Below are 24285 nucleotides of genomic sequence, written 5' to 3' on the forward strand. Positions count from 1 at the left end.
AAGTGTTTGATTGAGGACCTGTAAAGCATTTTTGTGTGACATGGTGCATTGATCCCATACAATGACCTGACATTCCTGCAGAATCTGAGCTTTTTCTGTTCGTTTAGTGATATTGCAGACGGGAGTTTCACTTCGGGCCAGATTAAGCGGTAACTTGAAAGCTGAATGTGCTGTTCTTCCACCAGGGAGCAAAGTTGCAGCAATTCCAGAAGAGGCGACAGCAATAGCTATTTTGGAATGTACTCGAATTTTAGCAAGTAACAACTTGATGAGAAACGTCTTACCTGTTCTTCCGGGTGCATCCACAAAAAATATATTTCCCATTTTTTTGGAACTTCTTCCAAGACATTGTTCCAGACATTCTAGAGTTATGGTCGTTTTCGATGATTTTTAGGTGTTACCCCCCTTGCCACCCCCACCCTTAAGAGTGCTAGGGGTGTCTTGCCCCCACAATATTTGTTGTCAGACTGTAAGTCATGTGTACCAGGTTTGGTGTAAATTGTTGCAGACATTCCAGAGTTATGGTCGTTTTCGATGATTTTTAGGTGTTACCCCCCCCTCACCACCCCCACCCTTAGGAGTGCTAGGGGTGTCTTGCCCCCACAATATTTGCTGTCAGACTGTAAGTCATATGTGTACCAGGTTTGGTGTAAATTGTTCCAGACATTCCAGAGTTATGGTCGTTTTCGATGATTTTTAGGTGTTACCCCCCTTGCCACCCCCACCCCGTAATGAATTTCAATTTTAAATTTTTTTAGTTGCCTCCGTCATGTTTTAATACACTCGTATGCAAAATTTTATGATCTTCGCTTGAAAAATGTGGATTTGTATAGAAAGACAGACAGAAGGACAAATTTTCTCTTTTATATATTAGATTCAACAAAATGACAGCTAGAATCTGGTTACTATAGGCAATATCTCCAATTTTTCAAACCCGCGGTTTAGTAAATATACCCCAGATCTCAGAATCTATGTTAAGACTCCAAGTATAAGGGTCAGCCACTAAGTAACTACCATCTCTGATTTTCAGTTTTAAGCTACTAAGTGTAAAATACTAGCTGAACAAATACAAAAAAGGTATCTTGTGACATTAGCTTTTATTTCTATTTAGCTCCCGAATATATTCCAGAAAATTGTGTAATGTGTTAGAAGCTCATTCTTTAAAAGCAGAATTTATTTGTCCTTTAGCAGTAGGAGGGAATGGACACTGGTTTATGTTTAACCCCTAGGGGACAGGGAAGTGGGGGAAAAACTCTCCTATAATACTCCTACTCTTCCTTTGTTTTTTCTTGTCCATTGACACAGCATATGAGCTGGGCACAGGGCTCTAAGCCCTAGTCTGTCCTCTGTTCCTGGGTACTGCAGTGGCACGGGCAGGTAAATGAAATGTTCAATCTCCTGACTCCCCATTCATCTCCAAATGTCCAGACCTTACTGGTGACTGAATGAAATACAGGAATTGCAGGGCGAGGTTAGTATTTTAAAACAGAATGCACAGTAGTGTGTTTCATTTTCTAGGAGTATTTCCATTTAAGATGGTACTTGTTGGATTCAGACAGTTAATTAGTGGGCCTATTCTGCAACCGGGGTACCAGTTCCCTCTGGGCTACTAATGCACCTGACCAAGACTGATATTTCTTCTTTTCTCCCACTGTGGACCAGGTCTGTATCTTAGCTACTTGCTCGTCCCCACATATTTCTACAAGGTGGACTCCACCAGTCAGATGTTTTTTTTTTTTAAAGCATCCCTTCCCTCCCATTTAGCTTTGCAACGGGACATGCCAGTGTCTGTTTCGGGTGTCCTGTGCTACTATTATGATGATGATGATGATGCTCGTGTCAGATAAAAGGATAAAAAAAAAAAAGTAATCCTGTTTTTTAGGATATTTAGGTTTAGGTTTTTCATTACTTGCCGGGTGTATGCTGGCATCGTGCAATCTGTAGAGTGAGAGACCCATATTTTTAAAAGCCTTGCCCTAAAGAACAACAATACTAGATATAATTTGGAGAATCTTAACATGATTTTATATTCCAATATATTGTTTTACAGCTGATTGGGATTGGGGAGGTTGTAGGTCTGCTTTGATACAGAAAATGGAGTTTAGTATTTCATCAGCAGCAGAAGTGTTAATAATCTAGCACCACCTGTTTAGCTGGCACTCCTCTCCCCCTTCTCGGGTTCATCTGTCTCTCTTCTGCCCCTTTACTAATTCATTAGTCTGCTTAGAGTCGTATTATCTGCCTGTCACCGAAACGGTCGCATTACTATCACCCGTTGTGTGTCTGCTGCTAATCCAAGGGGGTCCACCTGTTAGTGGAAGCATCATTAAGCGGTATGACATGGGCTGGGGGGAGGGTGTGAGAGGGTTTTATTTATACTGTATTGCCATAAAGATGGGCAGAGATATGACTGAATGATTACTGTAGGAGCAAGATAGACAAATTCTCTAACCATCAGAGAACAAAGTGCTAAATGGTAGGAACAGAGCAATGAAGGCAGATAATCCCTATTTGAAATAACTGCTGTACAGCAGCGAAAACACTTGCTTAATTTCTTTTGTGATGTATTTAAAAAAAATGTGGTATGGATAATATCAAATTTTAAGGGCAATTGCTGGGAGATTATTATCATAGACGAGGGACCCTTTATATGGTCATATTCCACTCTTTTTTTGTAAAGCTATGAATTGGGACATTTCTAGTGTTCTAATGTCACACAGCTCAGTCTTAGCCTTATGTTTGGCACTGCTGCAGTCTCCCAGCATTATCCATTTCATTTATTAGGTCGGAGCTACCACATTTACTAACTACAAAATCCAACTTTGATCAAGGTACAACTTGTATGTGTGTATATTTTGTGTATATATATATATATATATATAATCAGCAAAGAGTATCGCTAAACCTACATTACTTTGATAATGTTGGTACACCTGCCTGTTTAATTGTTTTTAAAAATGTAATTTTGTGCTGACAGAAAAGAGCTCTACAATTTTGAGTAGTTTTCTAGAGCTGTACTTCATATTGTGTTCACAGATTTGTCCATAAACGCAGAGCTTTTAAGAGGAAAAGAGTTTATTTTATTATATTTGTTAGAAGTAAATTAATTCCAGTAAAAGAGTTTGTTTGCATATAGTAATGCACATTTGCAAGACTTTAGAAGTTGGGTGCAAGCCAATCTTCTGCTGGTTTCTGGTATGTGCATGGAGTTGGGGGTGAAGAAGGGAGCATCTGCGAGGGTGCACAGTTTTGCAGTGTACCATGCTGAGTGTGAGCTAGGTGCATGAATGCACCTGCATATGCACCACCATTAAAATATTAGATTTAAATGAGATTAGGGTGTAAATGTATGAACATGTGGGTTCTTCAACACCCACGTGTTCAGCGTGTTCGGCGATTAAATTTCAAGCGCCGCTTGAAATTTAATCGCCGAACACGCGGGTGTTGAAGAACTCGCATGTTCATACATTTACCCCTAGGAGGGGTAACTTTAATTTGGATCCCTGATATGCAGGAGTGAGCGCAGCATTTTTCTTTCCCCCAAAAAATAGATTCTTACACCTTCTAGGTGGTGGTAGAAATCGGTCCTTATGTGAGGTGCACTTTTGTATGGCTCAGAGTTGGGCATATGTCAGCTTTGTGACATACGTATACACATTTATGTACTGTGCATAAGCACCAAACTGCTTCTGTATTTAGGGCTGTGTGCATCTTAGACTTATGGCTCTTACACCTGGAGAGGCAGAACTGGAGTGGGCAAGCATAAGTTTAGCAACTCAAATAGACATATCCCTGGATACGCCCCTTAGGAGCCACATCTTTTGTGGGTAAGGCTGACCTAAAGATATAAGATGATGGTGATACCAGCAGCAATATCTAGCAGCTTTAAATGTGCTGTTTGCATATTGACCCCTCTAGCTTCTGGTACTTAATTCATTATTGCTGCATCCAGACCTGGTGCAAGGATTCTTAACGCCCAAGGCAAAGCTTGCTACCATCCTTCCCCACAAGTATGCTTTCTTTTTGCAATAATCTTTATGTGTATATTCGCAGCGTAAAATGCATGAAAAAAAAGCCAGAGGATGATTATTATTGTTAACATTTATTTATAGGTCCGCAGCGCCGTCCAGAGGGCAAACAACAAGACAGTACAAGGTATAAAAGTACAATACAGTAAACAAATAACACTAAAACTCTCAACACAGACACTGGGGTACAAGAGGTATATTCAGCGCAGTTGAAACCTGTGCCAATTAGTGTGGCTGCAATTAACAGTTTTAGAGCCATTGAAAGAGATACGAAGACAATGGAGGAGTGGGGTCAATGGGCAGAGAGCTCAAGGAGGAGGTGCGTAGTATATCTTGTTAGCAAATGTTATAGGTGATGAGAACAGGAGGAAAGAGGGCACTGCTCACTAGAGCTTACAATCTAAATGGAAAAGGGCAGATAAACGGTTGACACATGGGGGTGAGCCAATGTAAGGGAATCTAAAGGCAAGAAGCAAGAGAGGGAGAGATGTAGGATGAATGAGGGTGAGGTATACTACATGGTGAAATATTTAAGTGGAGGAGTGGTAGGCTTTTATACGACAATGAGTTCAGTTTTAGCCAGGAGGAGATGGCGGAGAGGCAATTGGACACCCAAAAGAGGAGGGAAGGGGAGAGATCAGAAGATGAGAGGTAGAGTTGAGTGTCGTTGGCATAGAGGTAGTACTGGAGGCTGAAATAACTGATGAGTTCACCCAGGGATGAGGTGTACATAGAAAAGAGCAAAGGATCAAGGACAGAACCCTGTGGAACTACTACAGGACGGATGAATGATGAATGAAGGGATAGGGGGGACAAGCGGTAGAAACAGAGACAGAGCAGTTGCGAGGTAGGGGGTAGAGAATCAATAATGTCTCTTATAGAGCTTCCAATAAATAAGATGGTAATTGATGATATATGTAAATATATAATATATTTCATCTGTTCGTATGTTCTTATCCTGAATTAACTTGAACTGAAAAGAATGAGTAGAGGTAGGAGCAAAGCAAAAAAGAAAACAGGAGAATATTTGTATCTTGGCAAAACCAAGATGCACCTGTACAGATTTAGAGTCGGGAGCGAGCATGTCCTAGCTCAACTCTAAATTGCAGGGTATATGTCCAGCATTTGCACCCCTTTCATTGAGACATGCTTTGTCCAGGATAGCAGTTGCTTCTTTTTTTTTTTTGCTTGCTCTTAATTCTGAGGCCCTGAATGTTTTGTAGTCACATCAGAGGTTAGTATAAAAAAATCGAATGCCTTGGCGGAATAAAATTCTGAATGCACCTGCAGGATTGGGGTAGGTATATATTACTGACAGGTAGATATTTGCTAATGGAGCAGAAAGTGATTTGCTTATATTTCCATGCTAAATTGAAACATATGCCACAAAATAACAATTAGTGTTCTTCAGTAGTCAGTCAGTTTCTAATGTTGTGTCATTCTATTGGTATATCTACCGGTTTTGAGAAATGATCAACCAATATCTATTTAAAGTAGTATTGTTCTGCTTCCTTTTTGCATGTTGTAATTCGTCAACCATGTAAAAACATGAGTTTGCTAAAAAGCTTGAGATTGAACCAGTTTCGGTGTGGGGAAATGTTTTGTGGTCTGATGAGATCAAAATAGAGGATTTTACACTGCCCACACCTTAAAAAACATCAGCATTGCCTACTTTTCTGAGCGCCCCCTCTGGGAGAGAAGGAGGGCAGGTCCATGAAATCAGATCAGGTGGGACTTGGTGACTTGCTTTGTGGCATTACCCAATGCTCACTGCAGCAAAATTGCACAATATGTGTCATCATGCTATGCCCAGTGCAGTGGGATGTTGCAAAATATTCCATCACACCATGGTGACGTGAACTGCATTGTCATGCTGTGTTATGCCCACCATAACTCATTCTACCTGAGCAACAGGGAGATTGTCAAACTCTCTGTGGCATACATGGGATTACCCCCTATTTCTGGAGTTTTCCAGACATTCTGGGAGAGTCAGCAAGTATGACATACAGTGAAGAACGGTGATGAGAGTGTTATACTGTGGGGTTTCTTCAGCAGTGGCTGGGTGGGATCTAGGCATCTTATTATAATAGAAGGACGAATGGATGGTGCAAAATAAAGGGAAATACTGCAAGTGAACCTGTTTCAGTCTGCTATAAAACTGAAGCTTGGATGGAAGTTCACCTTTCAGCAGGACAATGATCCCAAAACACAAGGCCAAACTAACATTGGAGTGACTGAAGATCAAAAAAGTGATTGCCCAATAAATGTGAATCTGTGTCACTACTTGAAAACTGAGGTGCACAAGTGTTCTCAAACTAAACTGAACAACCTAGACAAAAATTTGCCAGGAAGAATGGGCCCTATCCAATCACAAATGCTGTACGCAACTGGTACATGCTTACCCCAAAATACTTAATCTGCTATTGTTGCAAAAGATGCCTCTACAAAATATTAGTATGGATATTCAATACTTATGCAAGCAGCATTTTTAAGTTAAGATGTTTTTATAACATAAAACAATGTTACGTTAAAAATATAATAATTTGAGTTTCAGTGCTTTGAAATATAAACATCAATGAGAATACAATTTCAGTGTAATATTTCTTATTCAATAAAATTCGAGAATTTGTCAAGGGTATGAATACTTTTACAGGGTATTGCATTTAGCATTTTTGCACTATACCTTAATTCAGTCAACATATCATGTGTGCTGCTGTCTTTTATATCTACTGTTACTGGTTTAACTACCGTAAACTACTAAGAACACACGTTAACTAAGGCCTCTGTGTATTAATGTACTTAATGCCCCATTGCTCAGTTTTTGAAGCTGAATATTTTCTTTGAAAGACCATACTTTATTGCACATAATGTAAATTATAACATCACTAGGTTTGCTAGACTGAAAACTATTCAAATCTCCCGCTGCCTAGCTGACTTCATAATTCATTCATTACACTCAGGTAGGCAGCAGGAGATTTGAATACCGCTGTCAGCTTAGCATTTCATGCAATGTTATAATTAACAGTATCCACACTGTATATCTGCAGTGACATGATGCTGTCTGTGACAGCCTGGCAGTGGGATTGCCTACTCTCTATTGCAGCCTCTTCAGTGACAGCTGAGATCGAGTTTAGTGGTGCTGGGGATTGTGATCTGAACATTGTAAAAACAACCATAGCAGCGGGATTGGGTTTACTGGGGCTGAGCTCCACAGCAGGAGATTTAAAATCAGATTTGAGCTTATAGAATGTTCGGACAGCACTGACAGAGTGGTGCCTACATAATGGAGCATTGTGAAGAAGGGAGCAGGGGCGAAAGCGTTGCAAAACGCCGTGTAGTAATAGTTCATCACATTACCATGCATGCGGCCTTCGCTAGGCCATGCTCCCTGGGGCTATGCACACAAATCTGCCATCCAGAAGCAAAGATGGAGTAAAATGCACCACTCTTTTCCTCCATATTTGCCTTAATTTATAGATCCCTAAATATTTATTCATATTTATTTGTTATCCAGATAGGTGGGAGAACCAGTTCATTAAAATTCATAGTAAATTTCTGGTGTTTTATTTTTCTTAATGTTTTAATGAGCTTCTCTCTACGATGTAGATACCGAACACTGTCCAGTAAAATAAATCTGGTTACAGAGAGACTGAATTACCAGGATTATCCATTTACCTACGTTACACAGATTGATGATGTATAGTTTTAATATATTTAACCAGCTGCTTAGGGTTTTGTTTACTGTACATAAAAAAGGTGCATGTTTATTTTGGCAATAAAACCTCCTAAAAATGTGATAGATGCTTGTGACTCTCACTTGTATGCAGGGCTCTGCTGACCCCTCTGAGGTCCACACCCTATATTTTGACGTCCTTGCTGCTTCAGAGAGTTGTGACCTCTCCAGCCCTTTGCACATTGTGTCCCCTCAGTGTGAGCTATATACATGGGAAGATAACAGGAATAAAGAGGACAGGTGAGTAAATTGTCAGCCAATACAAGTTATTGAAGAGGAAGAGTGTACAAGACATTAGAAGGAAAGTACCAATGTTATTTTTTGTGCTTATTTCAAAGAACCCTCTGAGATTTTTATTATTATTGAAATATTGCTTCACTCTCTACCTCCACTTCTTTGATGTCACTTTTTTTTAACATAACTGTTTTATTGGGGTTTAAAGGCAAATGAATAATATTCAAAAAACAAACACATGAGTAAAACATATTACGAGTATGGACATGAATACGATATCCACCAATGTTGAGTTTTAGGGAGAGAAACCGTGGGGAGAGGAGGGGGGGTGGCATCCAAAAAAGAAACGAGAAAAAATAAAAAGAGAAATAAACCATAGATAGGAATGAACTAGGAATGAACAGTAGTTTCTCTATGAAGTCCACACAGCTTGGAATGCAGAGGTAGCATTGTGTAATGTGGCTGTGATATTCTCCATCCGATACGTGGACCATATACTTTGTAAGCTAGAGGACATTGAGGGTGAGGCAACATTTTTCCAGTGAGCAATGAGACAGTTTGCGGCTTTCAGAATGTGTCGGATTAGTTTCTGTACGGGGGGACCTGTGTAATAGTGTATATAATGTGGCATCGGATATGTGGACATTGGTGATAGATTCAATGGGAGAGTGAATTCCCTGACAGTAAGAACGTATTTTCGGGCAGGACCACCATATGTGCAGCAGGGTGCCTCTGTGACCACAGGCTCACCAACAAAGGTAAGAGGAGTTGGGGAAAATTGAATGCATTCAAGTGGGGACCCAATACCACCTGTAGAAGATATTGTACACATTCTCCTTCACATGAGCAGATATTGAGGATTTAGACCACTCCTTAAGATCCAGAATCTCCCCCATGTAGGTTGATTAGCAACATCTGATAAACAGTGGAGATAAGGCCCTTTGAGGAGGGAGAGCTGCAGCAGAGAGCCTCCAGTGGTGATTATTGTTCAAACAAGAGTAGAAGACAAAAAGAGTTAAAATAGTGCCTCATCTAAAGGTATTTCTAAAACACTCGACTAGGGAGAGCAAACGAGGTGGTGAGAGCTGCGAATGTAAGGAAGACGTGCATAGGGGATAAGTCCCAAACTAATAGAAGATGTGTGTCCATACTCTTTGATGTGGCAAGAAATACCATAAAACACAGTGTGAAAAGTGTGAGGAAAACTTAGGCCCCCTGAGGTCTGATGTTTATGGAGTATTCGCATACGGACTCTGATTTTTAGTCCAGCCCAAATAAATTTAGTAAGAGTATGCTGCAAATTATTCTGGAAAGGAGCTTGAATGTGTATGGGGGAGTATCTGTCAGATATATAGTAATCTAGGGAGGACATTCATCTTAATGGTGGCTATGTGTCCGAACCAGAAGATGATAAGCTTGGTCCAGTGAGTTAGATTGGTTTTGATGGAGGCTATGAAGCGGAGAATACTGGCTGAATATAGCTGGGAGTATTTTTTAGTGAGGTACAGTATATCCCCAAATATTTGAGTTTCAAGGACTTCCAGCTAGGGATGTGCACTGGCGACTTTTGGTGTCTCGTGTTTTGGATTCGGATTTGCTTGAGGTTTTGGGTTCGGATTTGTTTTGCAAAACACCTGCCGAAAGGTTTTGGTTCAGATTAAAGGTTTTGGATTCGGATTTTTTTTGAAAAAAGCATAAAAAGTTCAAAAATCAAGTTTTCGGGCTTATTTTCACTCCTACGCTATTATTAACCTCAATAACATTCAATAACAATCATTTCCACTAATTTACAGTGTATTCTGAACACCTCACAATATTGTTATTAGTCCAAAACGTTGCAACGAGGTATCTTTCTGGACTGCGTAGTGGAGTGGTCTCCACAATATAATAAGAAAACCGGCATCAACTGGTCTTAATTACACCAAAAATTGTACCTGGACTGCGTAGAGGAGTGGTCACCACAATATAATTTAAAAACCCTCAAATGGTCTGAATCCCACCAAAAATTGTACCTGGACTGCGTAGAGGAGTGGTCCCCACAATATAATAAAAAAACCGGCATCAACTGGTCTTAATTACACCAAAAATTGTATCTGGACTGCGTAGAGGAGTGGTCACCACAATATAATTTAAAAACCCTCAAATGGTCTGAATCCCACCAAAAATTGTACCTGGACTGCGTAGAGGAGTGGTCCCCACAATATAATAAGAAAACCGGCATCAACTGGTCTTAATTACACCAAAAATTGTACCTGGACTGCGTAGAGGAGTGGTCACCACAATATAATTTAAAAACCCTCAAATGGTCTGAATCCCACCAAAAATTGTACCTGGACTGCGTAGAGGAGTGGTCCCCACAATATAATAAGAAAACCGGCATCAACTGGTCTTAATTACACCAAAAATTGTACCTGGACTGCGTAGAGGAGTGGTCACCACAATATAATTTAAAAACCCTCAAATGGTCTGAATCCCACCAAAAATTGTACCTGGACTGCGTAGAGGAGTGGTCCCCACAATATAATAAGAAAACCGGCATCAACTGGTCTTAATTACACCAAAAATTGTACCTGGACTGCGTAGAGGAGTGGTCACCACAATATAATTTAAAAACCCTCAAATGGTCTGAATCCCACCAAAAATTGTACCTGGACTGCGTAGAGGAGTGGTCCCCACAATATAATAAGAAAACCGGCATCAACTGGTCTTAATTACACCAAAAATTGTACCTGGACTGCGTAGAGGAGTGGTCACCACAATATAATTTAAAAACCCTCAAATGGTCTGAATCCCACCAAAAATTGTACCTGGACTGCGTAGAGGAGTGGTCCCCACAATATAATAAGAAAACCGACATCAACTGGTCTTAATTACACCAAAAATTGTATCTGGACTGCGTAGAGGAGTGGTCACCACAATATAATTTAAAAACCCTCAAATGGTCTGAATCCCACCAAAAATTGTACCTGGACTGCGTAGAGGAGTGGTCCCCACAATATAATAAGAAAACCGGCATCAACTGGTCTTAATTACACCAAAAATTGTATCTGGACTGCGTAGAGGAGTGGTCACCACAATATAATTTAAAAACCCTCAAATGGTCTAAATCCCACCAAAAATTGTACCTGGACTGCGTAGAGGAGTGGTCCCCACAATATAATAAGAAAACCGGCATCAACTGGTTTTAATTACACCAAAAATTGTATCTGGACTGCGTAGAGGAGTGGTCCCTACAATATAATTAAAAAACCCTCCACGGGTCTGAATTCCAAAAAAAAAGTTTCTTGACTGCGTAGTGGGGTGGCCCCGGTACACAATTTTTTACCGGGGCCACAATATAATTAAAAAACCCTCCACGGGTCTGAATTACACTAAAAAAGTTTATGGACTGCATAGTGTAGTGTTCCCCACAATATTATTTAAAAAATTTGCAGCAACAGTCAACGTTGTTTAATATCTGATACACCTCTATCTGGACTGCATAGTGGAGTGGCCCCGGTACTAAATTTGGTACCAGGGCCACAATACCTCCTCCAACTTCCAAGTGTAGTGTTTATAACATATAAACACTACAGTAATTCTAGCACGTCAATACCTCTTGTTTTAAATAATGACAGGGCATTTAACTTTTGGTTTAATTTTTTGAATTTGTTGACATTTTGTTTTACTTTTTGAACATGTCAAACAACTGTTGAATGGTCACATAATGCCAAAAAAAGAGTTGCAAGATGGAATTGTCCTTGCGCCCTCCCACCCAGTTGTTGAAATAGGACATGCACACTAAAACAAACCAATCATTTCAGCGACAGGGCCTACCAAACAACTGTGGCTGAAATGATCGGTTTGTTTGGGCCCCCACACCAAAAAACCAATTCATCTCTCCCTGTACAAACTAAACAGGCTCTACTGAGGAAAGATGTCGTCCTCATCCTCAACCTCTGATTCCTCTCCCCCTACAGTGTGTACTTCCTCCTCCTCACACATTATCAATTTGTCCCCGCTGGACTCCACAACCACAGGTCCCTCTGTACTATCTGGAGGGCAGTGCTGTACTTCATTGAGGAATTGATTATTCATTTTTATAAACATCATTTTTTCAACGTTGTGAGGAAGCAACCTCCTTCGCCGCTCACTGACCAGGTTCCCCGCTGCACTAAAAATTCTTTCCGAGTACACACTGGAGGGGGGACAACTCAGGTAAAATAGAACCAGTTTGTACAGGGGCTTCCAAACTGCCTTTTATTCCTGCCAGTAACAATATGGACTGTATGACATGTCTATTTGGATGGTGTCAGCAAAATAATCCTCCACCATTTTTTCAATTGTGACAGCATCCAATGCAGCGACAGTAGACATGTCTGCAATGGTTGGCAGGTCCTTCAGTCCGGACCAGATGTTATCAGCATCCCCGCCAGCGGCTCTTTTAGGAAAACTGAGCTTTTTCCTCGCAGCCATAGATGTGGAAGAAAATGAGGGTGGAGCTGTTGGCATGTCACGGTCCTCTTCAGAGGACAATCTCCTGACCAGCAGGTCTTTGCACCGCTGTAGACTTGTGTCCGCCGGAAACAGAGACACAACATACGCTTTAAATCGAGGATCGAGCACGGTGGCCAGAATGTATTCCTCTGACTTTAAAAGAGTGACCACCCTCGGATCCTGGCAAAGCATACAAAGGGCTACATCCACAAGAGCTACATGCTTGGTGGAATCGCAATGGTTTACCAGCTCTTCCCTCACTTTCTCCAGCTGCTTCTGCAACAGCCTGATCAGGGGAATGACCTGACTCAAGCTGGCAGTGTCGGAACTGACTTCTCGTGTGGCAAGTTCAAACGGCTGGAGAACCTTGCACAACACGGAAATCAGTCTCCACTGCGCTTGACTCAGGCGCATCCCCACTCCTTTGCCTATGTCGTAGGTGGCTGTGTAGGCCTGAATGGCCTTTTGCTGCTCCTCCATCCTCTGCAGCATATAGAGGGTGGAGTTCCAGCGCGTCACAACCTCTTGTTTGAGGTGATGGCAGGGCAGGTTCATGGTTTTTTGATGTGCCTTTAGTCTGCGGTAGGCACTGGCTGAATGCCGAAAGTGTCCAGCAATTTTGCGCGCCACCGCAAGCATCTCCTGCACACCCCTGTCACTCTTGAGGTAATGCTGCACCACCAAATTAATGGTGTGGGCAAAACATGGGACGTGCTGGAAATTGCCCATATTTAATGCCCGCACAATGTTACTGGCATTGTCTGACACCACAAATCCCCATGAGAGTCTAAGTGGGGTAAGCCACTGGGAGATAATTTCCCTCAGTTTCTCTAATATGTTGTCAGCGTTGTGCCTCTTATTAAAGCCTGTAATACACTATGTTACCTGCCTTTGCACAAGCAGCCATTTTGTAGATGCTGCTACTGATGCAGCTGTTGCTGTTGCTGCGGAAGGGGATGCATCTACCCAGTGGGCTGTCACAGTCATATAGTCCTTCGTTTGCCCAGAACCACTTGTCCACATGTCCGTGGTTAAGTGGACAGTGGGTACAACCGCATTTTTTAGAGCACTGAGGACACTTGATCGTACTTCTCTGTACATTTTTGATATCGCCTGCCTAGTGAAGTGGAATCTCGACGGGATTTGGTACCGGGGACACAATACCTCTATCAACCCTCTAAATCCCACTCCACTGATGGCGGACACCGGGCGCACGTCTAACACCAACATTGCAGTTACAGCCGCAGTTATACGCTTTGCAATAGGGTGACTACTATCGTATTTTGTGGTCATGGCAAACGACTGTTGGACGGTCAATTGTTTTGTGAAAGACTTAGCGGTCTTACGACTTCCCCTCTGGGAAGATGACCGACTAACAGCAGCAACAGCAGCAGTGGCAGTAGTAGGCGTACCGCTGCAGGATTCCTCGAAAGAATCCCGTATTGAAGAGGACTCAGTCTGGCTGCTGACTTGGGCTGCAGGACTGAATCTGATGGAGATCGTGAAGGAAGTTGACGAGGAGGGTGTTGCTGGTGTGTATCCAACTGGACCACGGGATTTAGGTGTCCCTGTACCGATGACGGTCCTAGCCCCAGTTCCTGAACTAACCACTGAACTATGAAGGTTATTCAGGTGACGTATAAGGGAGGATGTCCCTAGGTGGGCAAGATCCTTACCCCTGCTTATTTGAGCTTTACATAAGCTACATATGGCAATACAATTGTTGTCCGGATTGGGATAGAAATAACTCCAGACCGAAGAGGTGCATTTTTTGGTCTTCTGACCCGGCATGACAATGGGCTTTTTAATCCCATGGACATCAGCTGTTTCCCCCACTGCTGCCTCATTTACAATAACCACATCAGCATCATCATCATCAAGTTCCTCCACACCGCCAGCTACATCAATAGCCTTCTCCCGAGCCACCTCTTCCCGTACAGTGATGGGAAGGTCAGGCTTGACAACCACCAACACCATTGGCCCCCCCCTGGGGATTTGTGATAATGTCTCTTTAGAAGGCAGAGTTGTTTGCTGTGTTGTTGCTGACAGCATAACTCTCTTAAATTTTTTGTAGGGGGGGAGGAGGAGGGCTTACTTCCTTGGGTGAAGCTGAACCACTAGTCATGAACACGGGCCAAGGGCTAATCCGTTCCTTGCCACTGCGTGTCTTAAATGGCATATTGGCAACTTTACGTTTCTCCGCAGATGATTTTAAGTTTCTCTTTTTGCTACTTTTACTTAACTTGGGCTTTTTGAATTTTACATGCCCTGTACTAAGAGATTGGGCATCGAGCTTGGAAGACGACGTTCATGGCATTTCATCGCCTATGTCATGACTAGTGGCAGCAGCTTCAGCATTAGGAGGAAGTGGGTCTTGATCTTTCCCTACTTTATCCTCCAAATTTTTGGTCTCCATTATATGTAGCACAAGATACTGCAGAATGTGTGAACTTGGTAATATTGCAGTACCAATGGACTTATACTGCTGGATTGGTTTTGCAAATTTTGTTATAATTACTTTTTTTTATAAAAAAAAATTTGTATTTTTTTTTTTATAATTTTTTTTTTTTTTTTTAAACTTGGGAATAATGGGGAAATAACTATGCCCTTAGAAGGACAGAGCACAGGACACAGCACCACTGGACTGAACAGGACACAGCACAGGACCCAGCAGCACCACTGAACTTAAAATTGACAGTGCACAGCACACAGCACCACTGGACTGATACTGCAGAACACAGCACAGCACAGAACTAAACAGCACAGCACGAGATCTACCAGAACAGAGGACCACCTAACACACCCTCCCTCTACCCTGATCAATGCCCGAGTGAAAATGGCGGCGACTAGCGGGGAATTTATAGGATCCGAGTATCGCGAGATCCGACAGCGGGATTATGACTCCGAGCCTCGGTTTCAGGTTTTCATTTGGCGCCAATACCCGGATCTGTCTCAGATCCGGCTCGGATCGGAAACGTTCGGGTGGGCTCGGATTCACAAAATCCGAGTGCGCTCATCTCTACTTCCAGCAAAAGTTATAATTTGCTTTAATTGTCTGAATGAAAGTGGGTGACACATTTAGATCTAGAACTTCAGACTTGTCAGCACTTATCTTATAATTGGAAAGCTTACTATATGTTTGAATTTCCCAAAAAAGGTTGGGCAGGGCTATGTGGGGGATAGTGACAGTCAGTATAAACATCGTCCACGTACAGGGAAATTTTGTGTTCGTAATCCCTGAAATATGTTTATTCAGGCGAATACGGGCTGTGAGGGGTTACATTATTACAAAAAAAAAACATTAAACCGAGTTATTGTATTTTAGTTGTTAAATTGTTAAAATATAGTGTAGTTATGGACCACCGAAAAAGTTGACCCAAAAGAAATGGCAACTTGTAACATTCACATTAGGAAGAGGTTATTGAACTATTTGAGCCAGTTTGAAATTCAGTCGAACCAGCCCAGAGTGATAAACTCTAGCTTTTGTTCGAGTCATCTCAAAAATGTCGGAATTCGTCTTTGATTTGGAAACACCATGGTCCGTATTTTATAACTGCAGAGCTGTTAACGCAAATTTGAGTTCCAGTTACAAATTTGCATTCACAGCTTACAGTTATGTCAAAATATACTATAAATTGATGTCTGTTTGAGCATAAATGGTAAAATTTTATAGCAATATGAAAGTTCAGACAGTGAGTATTAAATTTTGCAGTTTGCATGGAACAATTTTAAAAGTACTATGCAATTGTTGGCTAAAAAGCATCCAAAAATTTGAATGCATATCCTACAACGCTTTGCACTACCTGGTGGTTTGGGAATTCCGAACTTCAAAACGTACTATCTGGTTCCCCCTCTTGCCCAATGTGTTCATTGGAGATCACACCGATCTCCAAAGATACTGACTAGTATAGAAGCACAAACTACTAAGATGAAGTCACTCTCTTCTCTCCTCTGGTTGAAGTGAGCACATTGCTCTAGGCTCACAATAACCCACCCAGTGGTCACGCTCTCACTGGCTGTGCGGGACCAACCATATAAATATTATCCTTCTGCTCCAGATTCATTGCCTTTGATTCGTATATGTCCAACAACCCCGGCTTTGTTCCAGGTTTGGGCTCATTATTTCCTAATCCGTGCTGTCAGGTTCTTAAACAATATAACCCATACTTGGACATTCTCACAATTCTCTGATCTTCAGTGTTTAATATCCAGTATAAAATCTTTTAGAGTTTTTGCAGCTAACAAATTTTAATGCATGAAAACCTATGCAGTGTAACCATTTTAGCTCAAACATGGTCAAATCTGTTCACCTTGCTGGAATTTAGCTAATCTAAAGTTTAAGAAGTTATCACAAAGTTTTAAAATTTTAGATCCAGTACGACGAACCACTTTGAAAAGTGCTTGGCCCTCAGAAACAGCATGTGTATATTACACTGTTGCCTTCCTCTGTACTTCACTTGTATGGAAAGTTCAATAAATAGATTCCAGGTGAGGTGGCACTAAAGGATTTAAGACAAATTGTAGTTGTATCAGAAGGGTGTATATACTGAAACTTTGGAATGGATTAAATACACCCTTCTGATATAATATACAATATATATATTCTGTTAGTGCTCTTATAAAGTCCCTTACATCTATAATGTGAGTTAATGTGGTATCAGACTACTGAATAGATTAGATGGTAGGATGTTAATTAAGCATATCTCTAAGAGTGTTGTATTTAGAATGTGGCCTCTGTCTATTTGTGTTTTAGGCATAACATGTCATTTCCTATTTTCAGATGGCAGGAAACATTTTCTGTAACCCATGTGACTCGTACAGACATCAGAGATGAAATCAGTTCTACGGTAACCTATGAAGTCCGTTTTTGTTTTCCGCTTTACTGTTACCTTGCCCTCCACATACACTAATACATCCTCAAATTTACCAATTATGGTCCGCTCACATGGCCAGTGTTCAGATGTGCCACTTTTATGACTTTGTACAAAAATAAGGAACTTGTGTATTCCTTTTACATACTGTAACGCAAAAATACAAAATAATGTATCAAATCAGTTTTAGTGTACATGAACATAGGCAGTTTCCCCACAGTGCCCTCCCGCATGTGCTCCACTCCATTTACCATTCATTGAAAGTGGCAGAGATGCTCCTCAGAACCACCTCAGATTGAGCCTGTAATATCCCAATGAGGAGTGTCTTGACTATATGTTCTAGAGACTGCAGGATAGAGCATATACATTGGTGGAATATAATTAGGGTCTTTAGAGCTCTAGCCCAGGGCATTAAAGGGGCTCAGGCCTTTTCCATTTAAACTCAATAGTTTATGTGTGACCTTGAGTAGAGATAAAGTGAGCTTGGGGTGAGGGTCCTGTTGTATGTTCCAGTAAACTTGGGGAGATGTCCTTGCCATTTATTGCAATTACTTAGAGTGTTAATATACAGACTGTTAATTTAATATACAGAGGCTAGCTCTGTATATTAAGTTATCTAATCTGGATATTAATGCATCATTGTTCAGGCATGAAAAAAAGTATGTGGAGTGGGGGGTCTATGGATTTAGCATTGCCAAGTGACCATGAAAATTATAATTTTCCACCGGGCAAACCCCCCCCCCACATCTTTTACATTCTCCATCTTCCCCTCCAGCTGTATAAGTAATAGAAAGATTGCTGCTCACAGCTGCAATAAGTGGGGTGCTTAGGAAATTCCACAAGGTGGCAACATGAAGATACATCTATAATTGTAAATTATGAAGGATTGATAAAGGTCTATAACAAAGAGTGTGAATGGTAGAGTCTGGAAAGGGAAGTATTTTTCTCCCAGGACACTATCCAAAGTGCTGTAAGGAAGGGCTTAATTATGGTAGAGATCACCTGGAATTTGTGGAACTAGACCACAAACTGACCTGTGATTTTGTTATGTGACCAGTGTTGGTAGGATACAATGGATAGTTAGGATACATGCTGTTAATTGGAGCTCAAATAAGAAAAGGAAGGACTGTGGACTTTGAAGCAAATAAAAGCCAGACAGACTGGTTTTGAACCTGTACCTGTGGACTACCTGACTGTTTTGTTCCGCTAGAACCTGCTGGGTCTATTTGATAAAAGAGCTAAAATACCATAATTGGTGGGGAAAAGCCTTTCAAGAAAAGGTCTGCACATGTTTTGATGTTTTCAGCAACTGAAAACTGGGATGCATTACAGCAGCAGTAGTGGAGTAATCAGGAATGCACCTGCAACTTCCAAACAAACCAAGGGAAGTGTGTGACAAATCTTGTCCTGAAGTGTTTAGATCATAATGTTTGCCACATATGTGAAGATTTAAAAGTGAAGCACATTTTAACCACAATGTAAATGTGTAAAATTATCTCTATCAAGCGGATACTTTGTCTAGCAAAAGACAGAAAAAAAAGAGCTGTCAGTTACAGCTAAGGAAATTGTTGTTTTGCAAGGGAAGCAAACATTTTTGACTATGGAGAGACAGAAAAGAAGCCGTGACTGTATAGTGTTTTTGCAAAGAAAGCAAAGTTTTAAAATTGGTGAAAGTGAAAATCTTGACTGGACTTTATGGGAATAGATCAGACGCTAGTACATATTTTGGGTGAAAGCTGTTACAGTGTTGCCTGCAAAATCTGACCACATGGAGGAACTGATTAAGCAGTTGTTGCAGGCCAATGCCAGTCAGATGTAAGTTAATGGTAATTTTCAGAAGATCTTACAACTATTGGCAGAGTACATATAAAGGATCCATATGCCAGTCTGCACTGTATGGAAGATGATGCAAAAATCTATACAAAAGCTGACAGGCATGGATGATGTAGAAACCTGCTTGGCAGTATTCAAGAGGATTGCTGAGAGAGTGGTGTGGTCAGTGGACCAATGTGCAGAGGTACTAGCACCAATTGTGATGGGTGAGCCTCAAAAAACTTACTTTGACCTTGATGGATTGGATGTTTTAAATTACTCTAAGTTAAAGTTGGAGATATAAACCCATTACGGACCTGAAGAGTGCACAGCTAGACATTTTTCGCAGATCAGCCTGCATGATCACAAATGTACAAATTGATTCACCTGGTGAGGAAGTGTCTACAACCAGAGGAATCCTTGGCTGTGCAAACTGTGGAGAGAGTGGTGGTAGATAAGTATGTTCACTCTCTATCTCCTAGAATTCAACACTGTGTTGGACAAATAGATCTCCAGGATGTAGAACAGCTGGTAACTCAGTGAAAAAGTTTCAGAGGTCTTCCTTAGATCCCCTGAAAGACCGAATTCCAGGAACAAATTGCTTGGTAAGATTGTTCCTTATTTTCATTGGGGCAATACTGCTTTAATGAGAGCTGGGTCCAATTAGAAACTGATTGCTAAGGGAAAATCCCAAAGACTTACGAACCTCAAATTTGGGTCTCACTTCAGGGAGCAGAGTTCCATATAGTGTTGGAGATGCCAGGAACTGGGCCGTATTGCGGATAACTGACCCCTAATTACTGAGCCAATGGACTATAGCACAGCCAAGTGGGTACCCTTCTTCACCCACCCAGTCTGTTCTGCCAAGAATAAATAAATAAAAATAGAAGGATGGGAAGCAGAAGCCTTACTAGACAAGTTTAGTAACTTTAGTGCACATCAGCTTGGTGGACTCTGGGAAGTTTAAAAGGACTTATGCTGGGGTCATATGTGTACATGGGGACATTGAAAACTATCCCATAGCCCTAATAAAGTTTGAGACCCCCAAATGGTATGGTCTGCCACAAAATGGGGTAGTCAAGTCCCTGATACATATTGTAATATTGGAAGAGATTTTCCGCTATTTCTGCATTTTGTGTTGAAAGAATGGCATACTGGGGGGAATGGTGTTCTTAGGGTACAATCTGCCATCAACCAGGTATCCCTTGAAGAGGTTGAAGAGATGAAAGCAATAGGAGTGACCTCTGAGGAGTCTGTTGGTTTTCCCTTAGCGGTGTTAGTTGGTGAAAGCAGAAAAGAAGACAGATGGTTGGATATACCTGACATGTGTCCGGTGTCACGGGTTGATTTTATTACACCCCAGTAAAGAGATTCCACCTTAGTGAAAGACAGGGAAAATATTAAATAAATTAATGTAGAACCACAAATTCCAGTGGTTGATAAAGTGTTTCCCCATATGACACAGAACCTTGATCGCTTTTACCGGGTAGACAAAATAATAGGCAAGGTAATAAAATAGTTAGTGGTCCATCAGCCCTATGAACGTGTTGGATTTGGCCCACAAACATGAGTGAGGTGGACACTTAGGAAGAAAAAAAAACAACAAGATCGGACTTTTCTGGCCAGTGGTGCATACAGATATCCAGAAGTAAATCCTGTCCTGAATATCAGTTGACGGCTCCTGTATCCCATTTTCAGAGCTTGTTAGTACCACTCCAACCACTCCACTTATAAAGGTTTACTTTGAAAGGATTGCCATGGGCCAGGTTGGTCCCTTAGTAAGGTCCTCTCGCAGACACCAGTAAATTTTAATGGTAATGGATAATGCCACCCGCTATTTGGACGTAATTGCCCAAAGAAATATGTCTTCTAGAAATATTGCCAGGGAGTTGCTTCATATTTTTACCCATGTAGGAAATCCAAAAGAGATCCTGACAGATCAAGGTACGCCCTTTATGTATAAAATCATGAGGGCATTAAGTAAATTATTGAAAATGAAACACATACTTCTGTCTATCATCCCCACACAGATGGTCTACGTGAGAGTTATAATAAAACCTTGAACAGTGTGCTAACAAAAAGTAATAGTTAAGGATTGGAAGGACTGGAATTGTCTATAACCATATTTAATGATTGCTATTTGGGAATTGTCACAAACTTCCTGTGAGGATTGACAACACTAGCTCCAAATGACAGCTGTCACAAACAAATTACTGTGAGGATTCACATACTAGCTCAAGATGACAACTATCAGATAATGATTCACAATGACCGCTACAAATAACTGTTCTCAATTCCTGTAATCAGCATCTGCTAGCAACAACAGTCTAGCTAGTCACCTCACCTGGAATACTGCACAGCTTTCCCTGCTCTGCAATCAGCCCTTCAATGAAAAGGTCATGTCAATCAGAACAATTCATCTCACCTGTATGTAACCTTTATAAGTCCTTCAGTTCTACTAAACTTTTGCAGGAGCTTTATTTTGTTTTAAATCTCTCTGCTTGTGCTTTGAAGAAGACTTGTTTTATTGGACTGTACATCCTGATTCTACCTTCTCCAATCCTTTGACTTTGGCCTCGTCCATAACTATTTTACTTTTTACAATCCATTGATTTCAGCTTGTACCTTACTACCACTTGTCTCTCTGGACTAAGTGGCTTGACCGGACGTGGTGTGTCTCTGATAGCTACCCCAGCCAAGTGATTCTTTCCTAGGAGCTGCCAGCACCGTGACACTTTGCCCTGTTCGAAATGTTGTATGGCGGCCACAGGAGACATGGGAGCAGGAAGATACCCCCCAACGAAGTATATTTGAACATATTGCCGCTATGCAAGATAGAATTGCTTTGATAATGACAATCCTAAAGGAACATATTCAACAAGCTCAGGAAGCCCAAAGCAGGTTATATAATAGATCCACTAATGTTAGTACTTTTAACCACATGGATGGATAGAGTATTCGTCCTGATATCCACTGTGGAAAGCAAATTCCTAGCTAAGTGGCAAGGGCCATTTGAAAGAATGAAAGGAGTGGGTGACGTAACCTATAGTGTACCAGCCAGGTAAACAAAAGATTGAACAAATATATCATGTAAACTTAATTAAGCCCTGGATAGATAGATAAGCACTTGTTGCCTTGAGCATTCTGTTTAGCAATAATCTATCATTATCTCAGAAACAAGAGTGTAAAGCGTTCTTACAAAGAACCAGGTCCAGTTTTCAGAGTTTTCGGTGTGCACTAGGGCTATAAAACATGATATTAAAACTGATCCTGAGTCTCAAGACTTACTGAGTCCTGGAAGTCTGGAGACAAGTGATGTCAGAGGAGGTCCAGAAAATGTTATACCTAGGGGTCATTAAGGAAGAGGTGAGTGGTCTAGCCCTATAGTGTTAATACTCAAACCAAATGGGTCAGTGCATTTTTTGCAATGAGTTTCAGAAACTGAACTAGGTGTATCAAGATTTGACACCTATCTCATACCACAGGTAGATAAAGTAATTGAGAGCCTAGAACATGTCTGATATTTTACAACTTTAGGTACAAACACGGGCTGCTGTCAGGATCTCCTTATGAATAATGCCAAATGAAAAACAGGGTTTTCCACCACAGAGGGTCTGTTTCAGTATACATTGTTAACATGTGGGCTACACAAGGGTTCCTGACACTTTTCAAAGAATGATGAATGGGATGCTAAGCATGCTTCACGTATACTTTCATTCATCCACTCATGGTAGAAATGTCACCCTCTTATATGACCATATCTTTACCTACACTCCTCAGGGATGGGGTCTGAGAAGTATATACAAGGAAGTGTCTGAGCTTTTTGAAGAAGAAGGTGAAATGCAGTTGGCAGGAAACCATGGGAACTTCCCTACAAAGTCTCAAAACAGAAGGAATGGTCCTGCACAGAGAGGTTCCAGACCTGTGAGCACTTCTACAGTGACCCAACAACAGAAGAGTTCCTCCAAGCCCCAGCAAAGGAGTAATTCACCTTTGAGATCCCAGCAGAGATGTTCTTCTCCTGCAAATCTGCTGGAGAGAAGTCCCTCTCCTGTATCATCACAGCAAAGAAGTTTCTATCCTGTGAGATCCCAGGAGCGAAGTTCTTCCCCTGTAAGATCCCATCAAAATAATCCCTCCCCTCTAAGATTTCAGCAGAATGATTCCTCTATTATGAGATCTCCACAGAAGAACTCATCTGTGAAAAGACAGCAAGGAATTGCTTCCCCAATGAGGTCACAGCAAAGGAGTGTCTCTCCTATAAGAACCCAGTTAAGAAGTACCTCCACTCTAAAACCACAACAGATTAGTAGCTCCCCTGTGAGAACCCAATCTAGAACTACTTCCCCTGTGAGAACTCAGCCAAGAAGTACATCTCCTGTCAGGTCACAGGCAAGAAGTTCTTCCCCTTTCAGAGATCAGCAAAAAAGTACATCACCGCTAAGTTTTCAGCGGAGCACCTCCCCTGCCAGATCATACCAAAGAAGTGCAGCTGATGTCGGGCAGTCTGGAAACTACAATAGAAGACCTTCAGTACCAAAAACAGGTATCTGAATATCTCTGTTTGGATGCAAAACTTAGATACAATACACAATGACATATTTTACCTTACAGACTCAAGCATAAGTAAAGAGAATGGCTGGCTATTCACAATCTGTAGGACAAGTCTAACTTGCTTAAAAATCAGAGAGCCTTTGCAGCTGAGGTGATCATTTTCTGTAAGGCATGTCCTTTCCCCCCTCCCCTGCATGGTTCACAAACTACATCCCTATCACTATGTTTAACACATTTATTCTACAATTACACATAGCTTCTTTTGTTTTATCCGTTTAGTTTGACTATTATCTTAAATGTTATTAGTATTTAGTATTTTCCCTAGATTATCTTAAGAAAAGCATTATTTCATAGAGTTTTAAGGGACCAGTGTTGTACAGTATTGAAAACTGGGACATACAAGGTAGACAAAAGAAATGCAGACATGAAAAGAGTATGCTTACAATCTAATTGGAAGTGGACACAGAAAGGAGATTGGGACAGTTGTAAGGGTACGTTAGTGTGGGTAGCATCTGCGGGGATAGAGTAAGCTATAACATAGATATGGGTTTTCAGAGACTGTTTAAAGATTTAAAGC

At 41.2% G+C, this 24285-nt stretch overlaps 1 protein-coding gene across 2 annotated transcripts in view; it reads left to right on the top strand.

The window, feature by feature from the left end:
* The first annotated feature begins 2230 nt into the window (after positions 1-2230).
* LOC142099468 (uncharacterized) overlaps positions 2231-24285 on the top strand; it is a 38966-nt gene continuing 16911 nt past the window's right edge. The window contains exons 1-4 of one of the 2 annotated variants that reach the window (XM_075182931.1): positions 2231-2333; positions 7856-8001; positions 17252-17318; positions 22935-23700. In XM_075182931.1, the coding sequence (XP_075039032.1) occupies positions 22995-23700 (706 nt within the window). In that variant the 5' untranslated portion in view covers positions 2231-2333; positions 7856-8001; positions 17252-17318; positions 22935-22994. Of the gene's footprint in view, positions 2334-7855; positions 8002-17251; positions 17319-22657; positions 23701-24285 lie in introns of those variants that run through there. The other variant, XM_075182932.1, reaches the window with a different exon arrangement.

The sequence above is a fragment of the Mixophyes fleayi genome, chromosome 8, assembly GCF_038048845.1.
Source record: "Mixophyes fleayi isolate aMixFle1 chromosome 8, aMixFle1.hap1, whole genome shotgun sequence".
NCBI lineage: Eukaryota > Metazoa > Chordata > Amphibia > Anura > Limnodynastidae > Mixophyes > Mixophyes fleayi.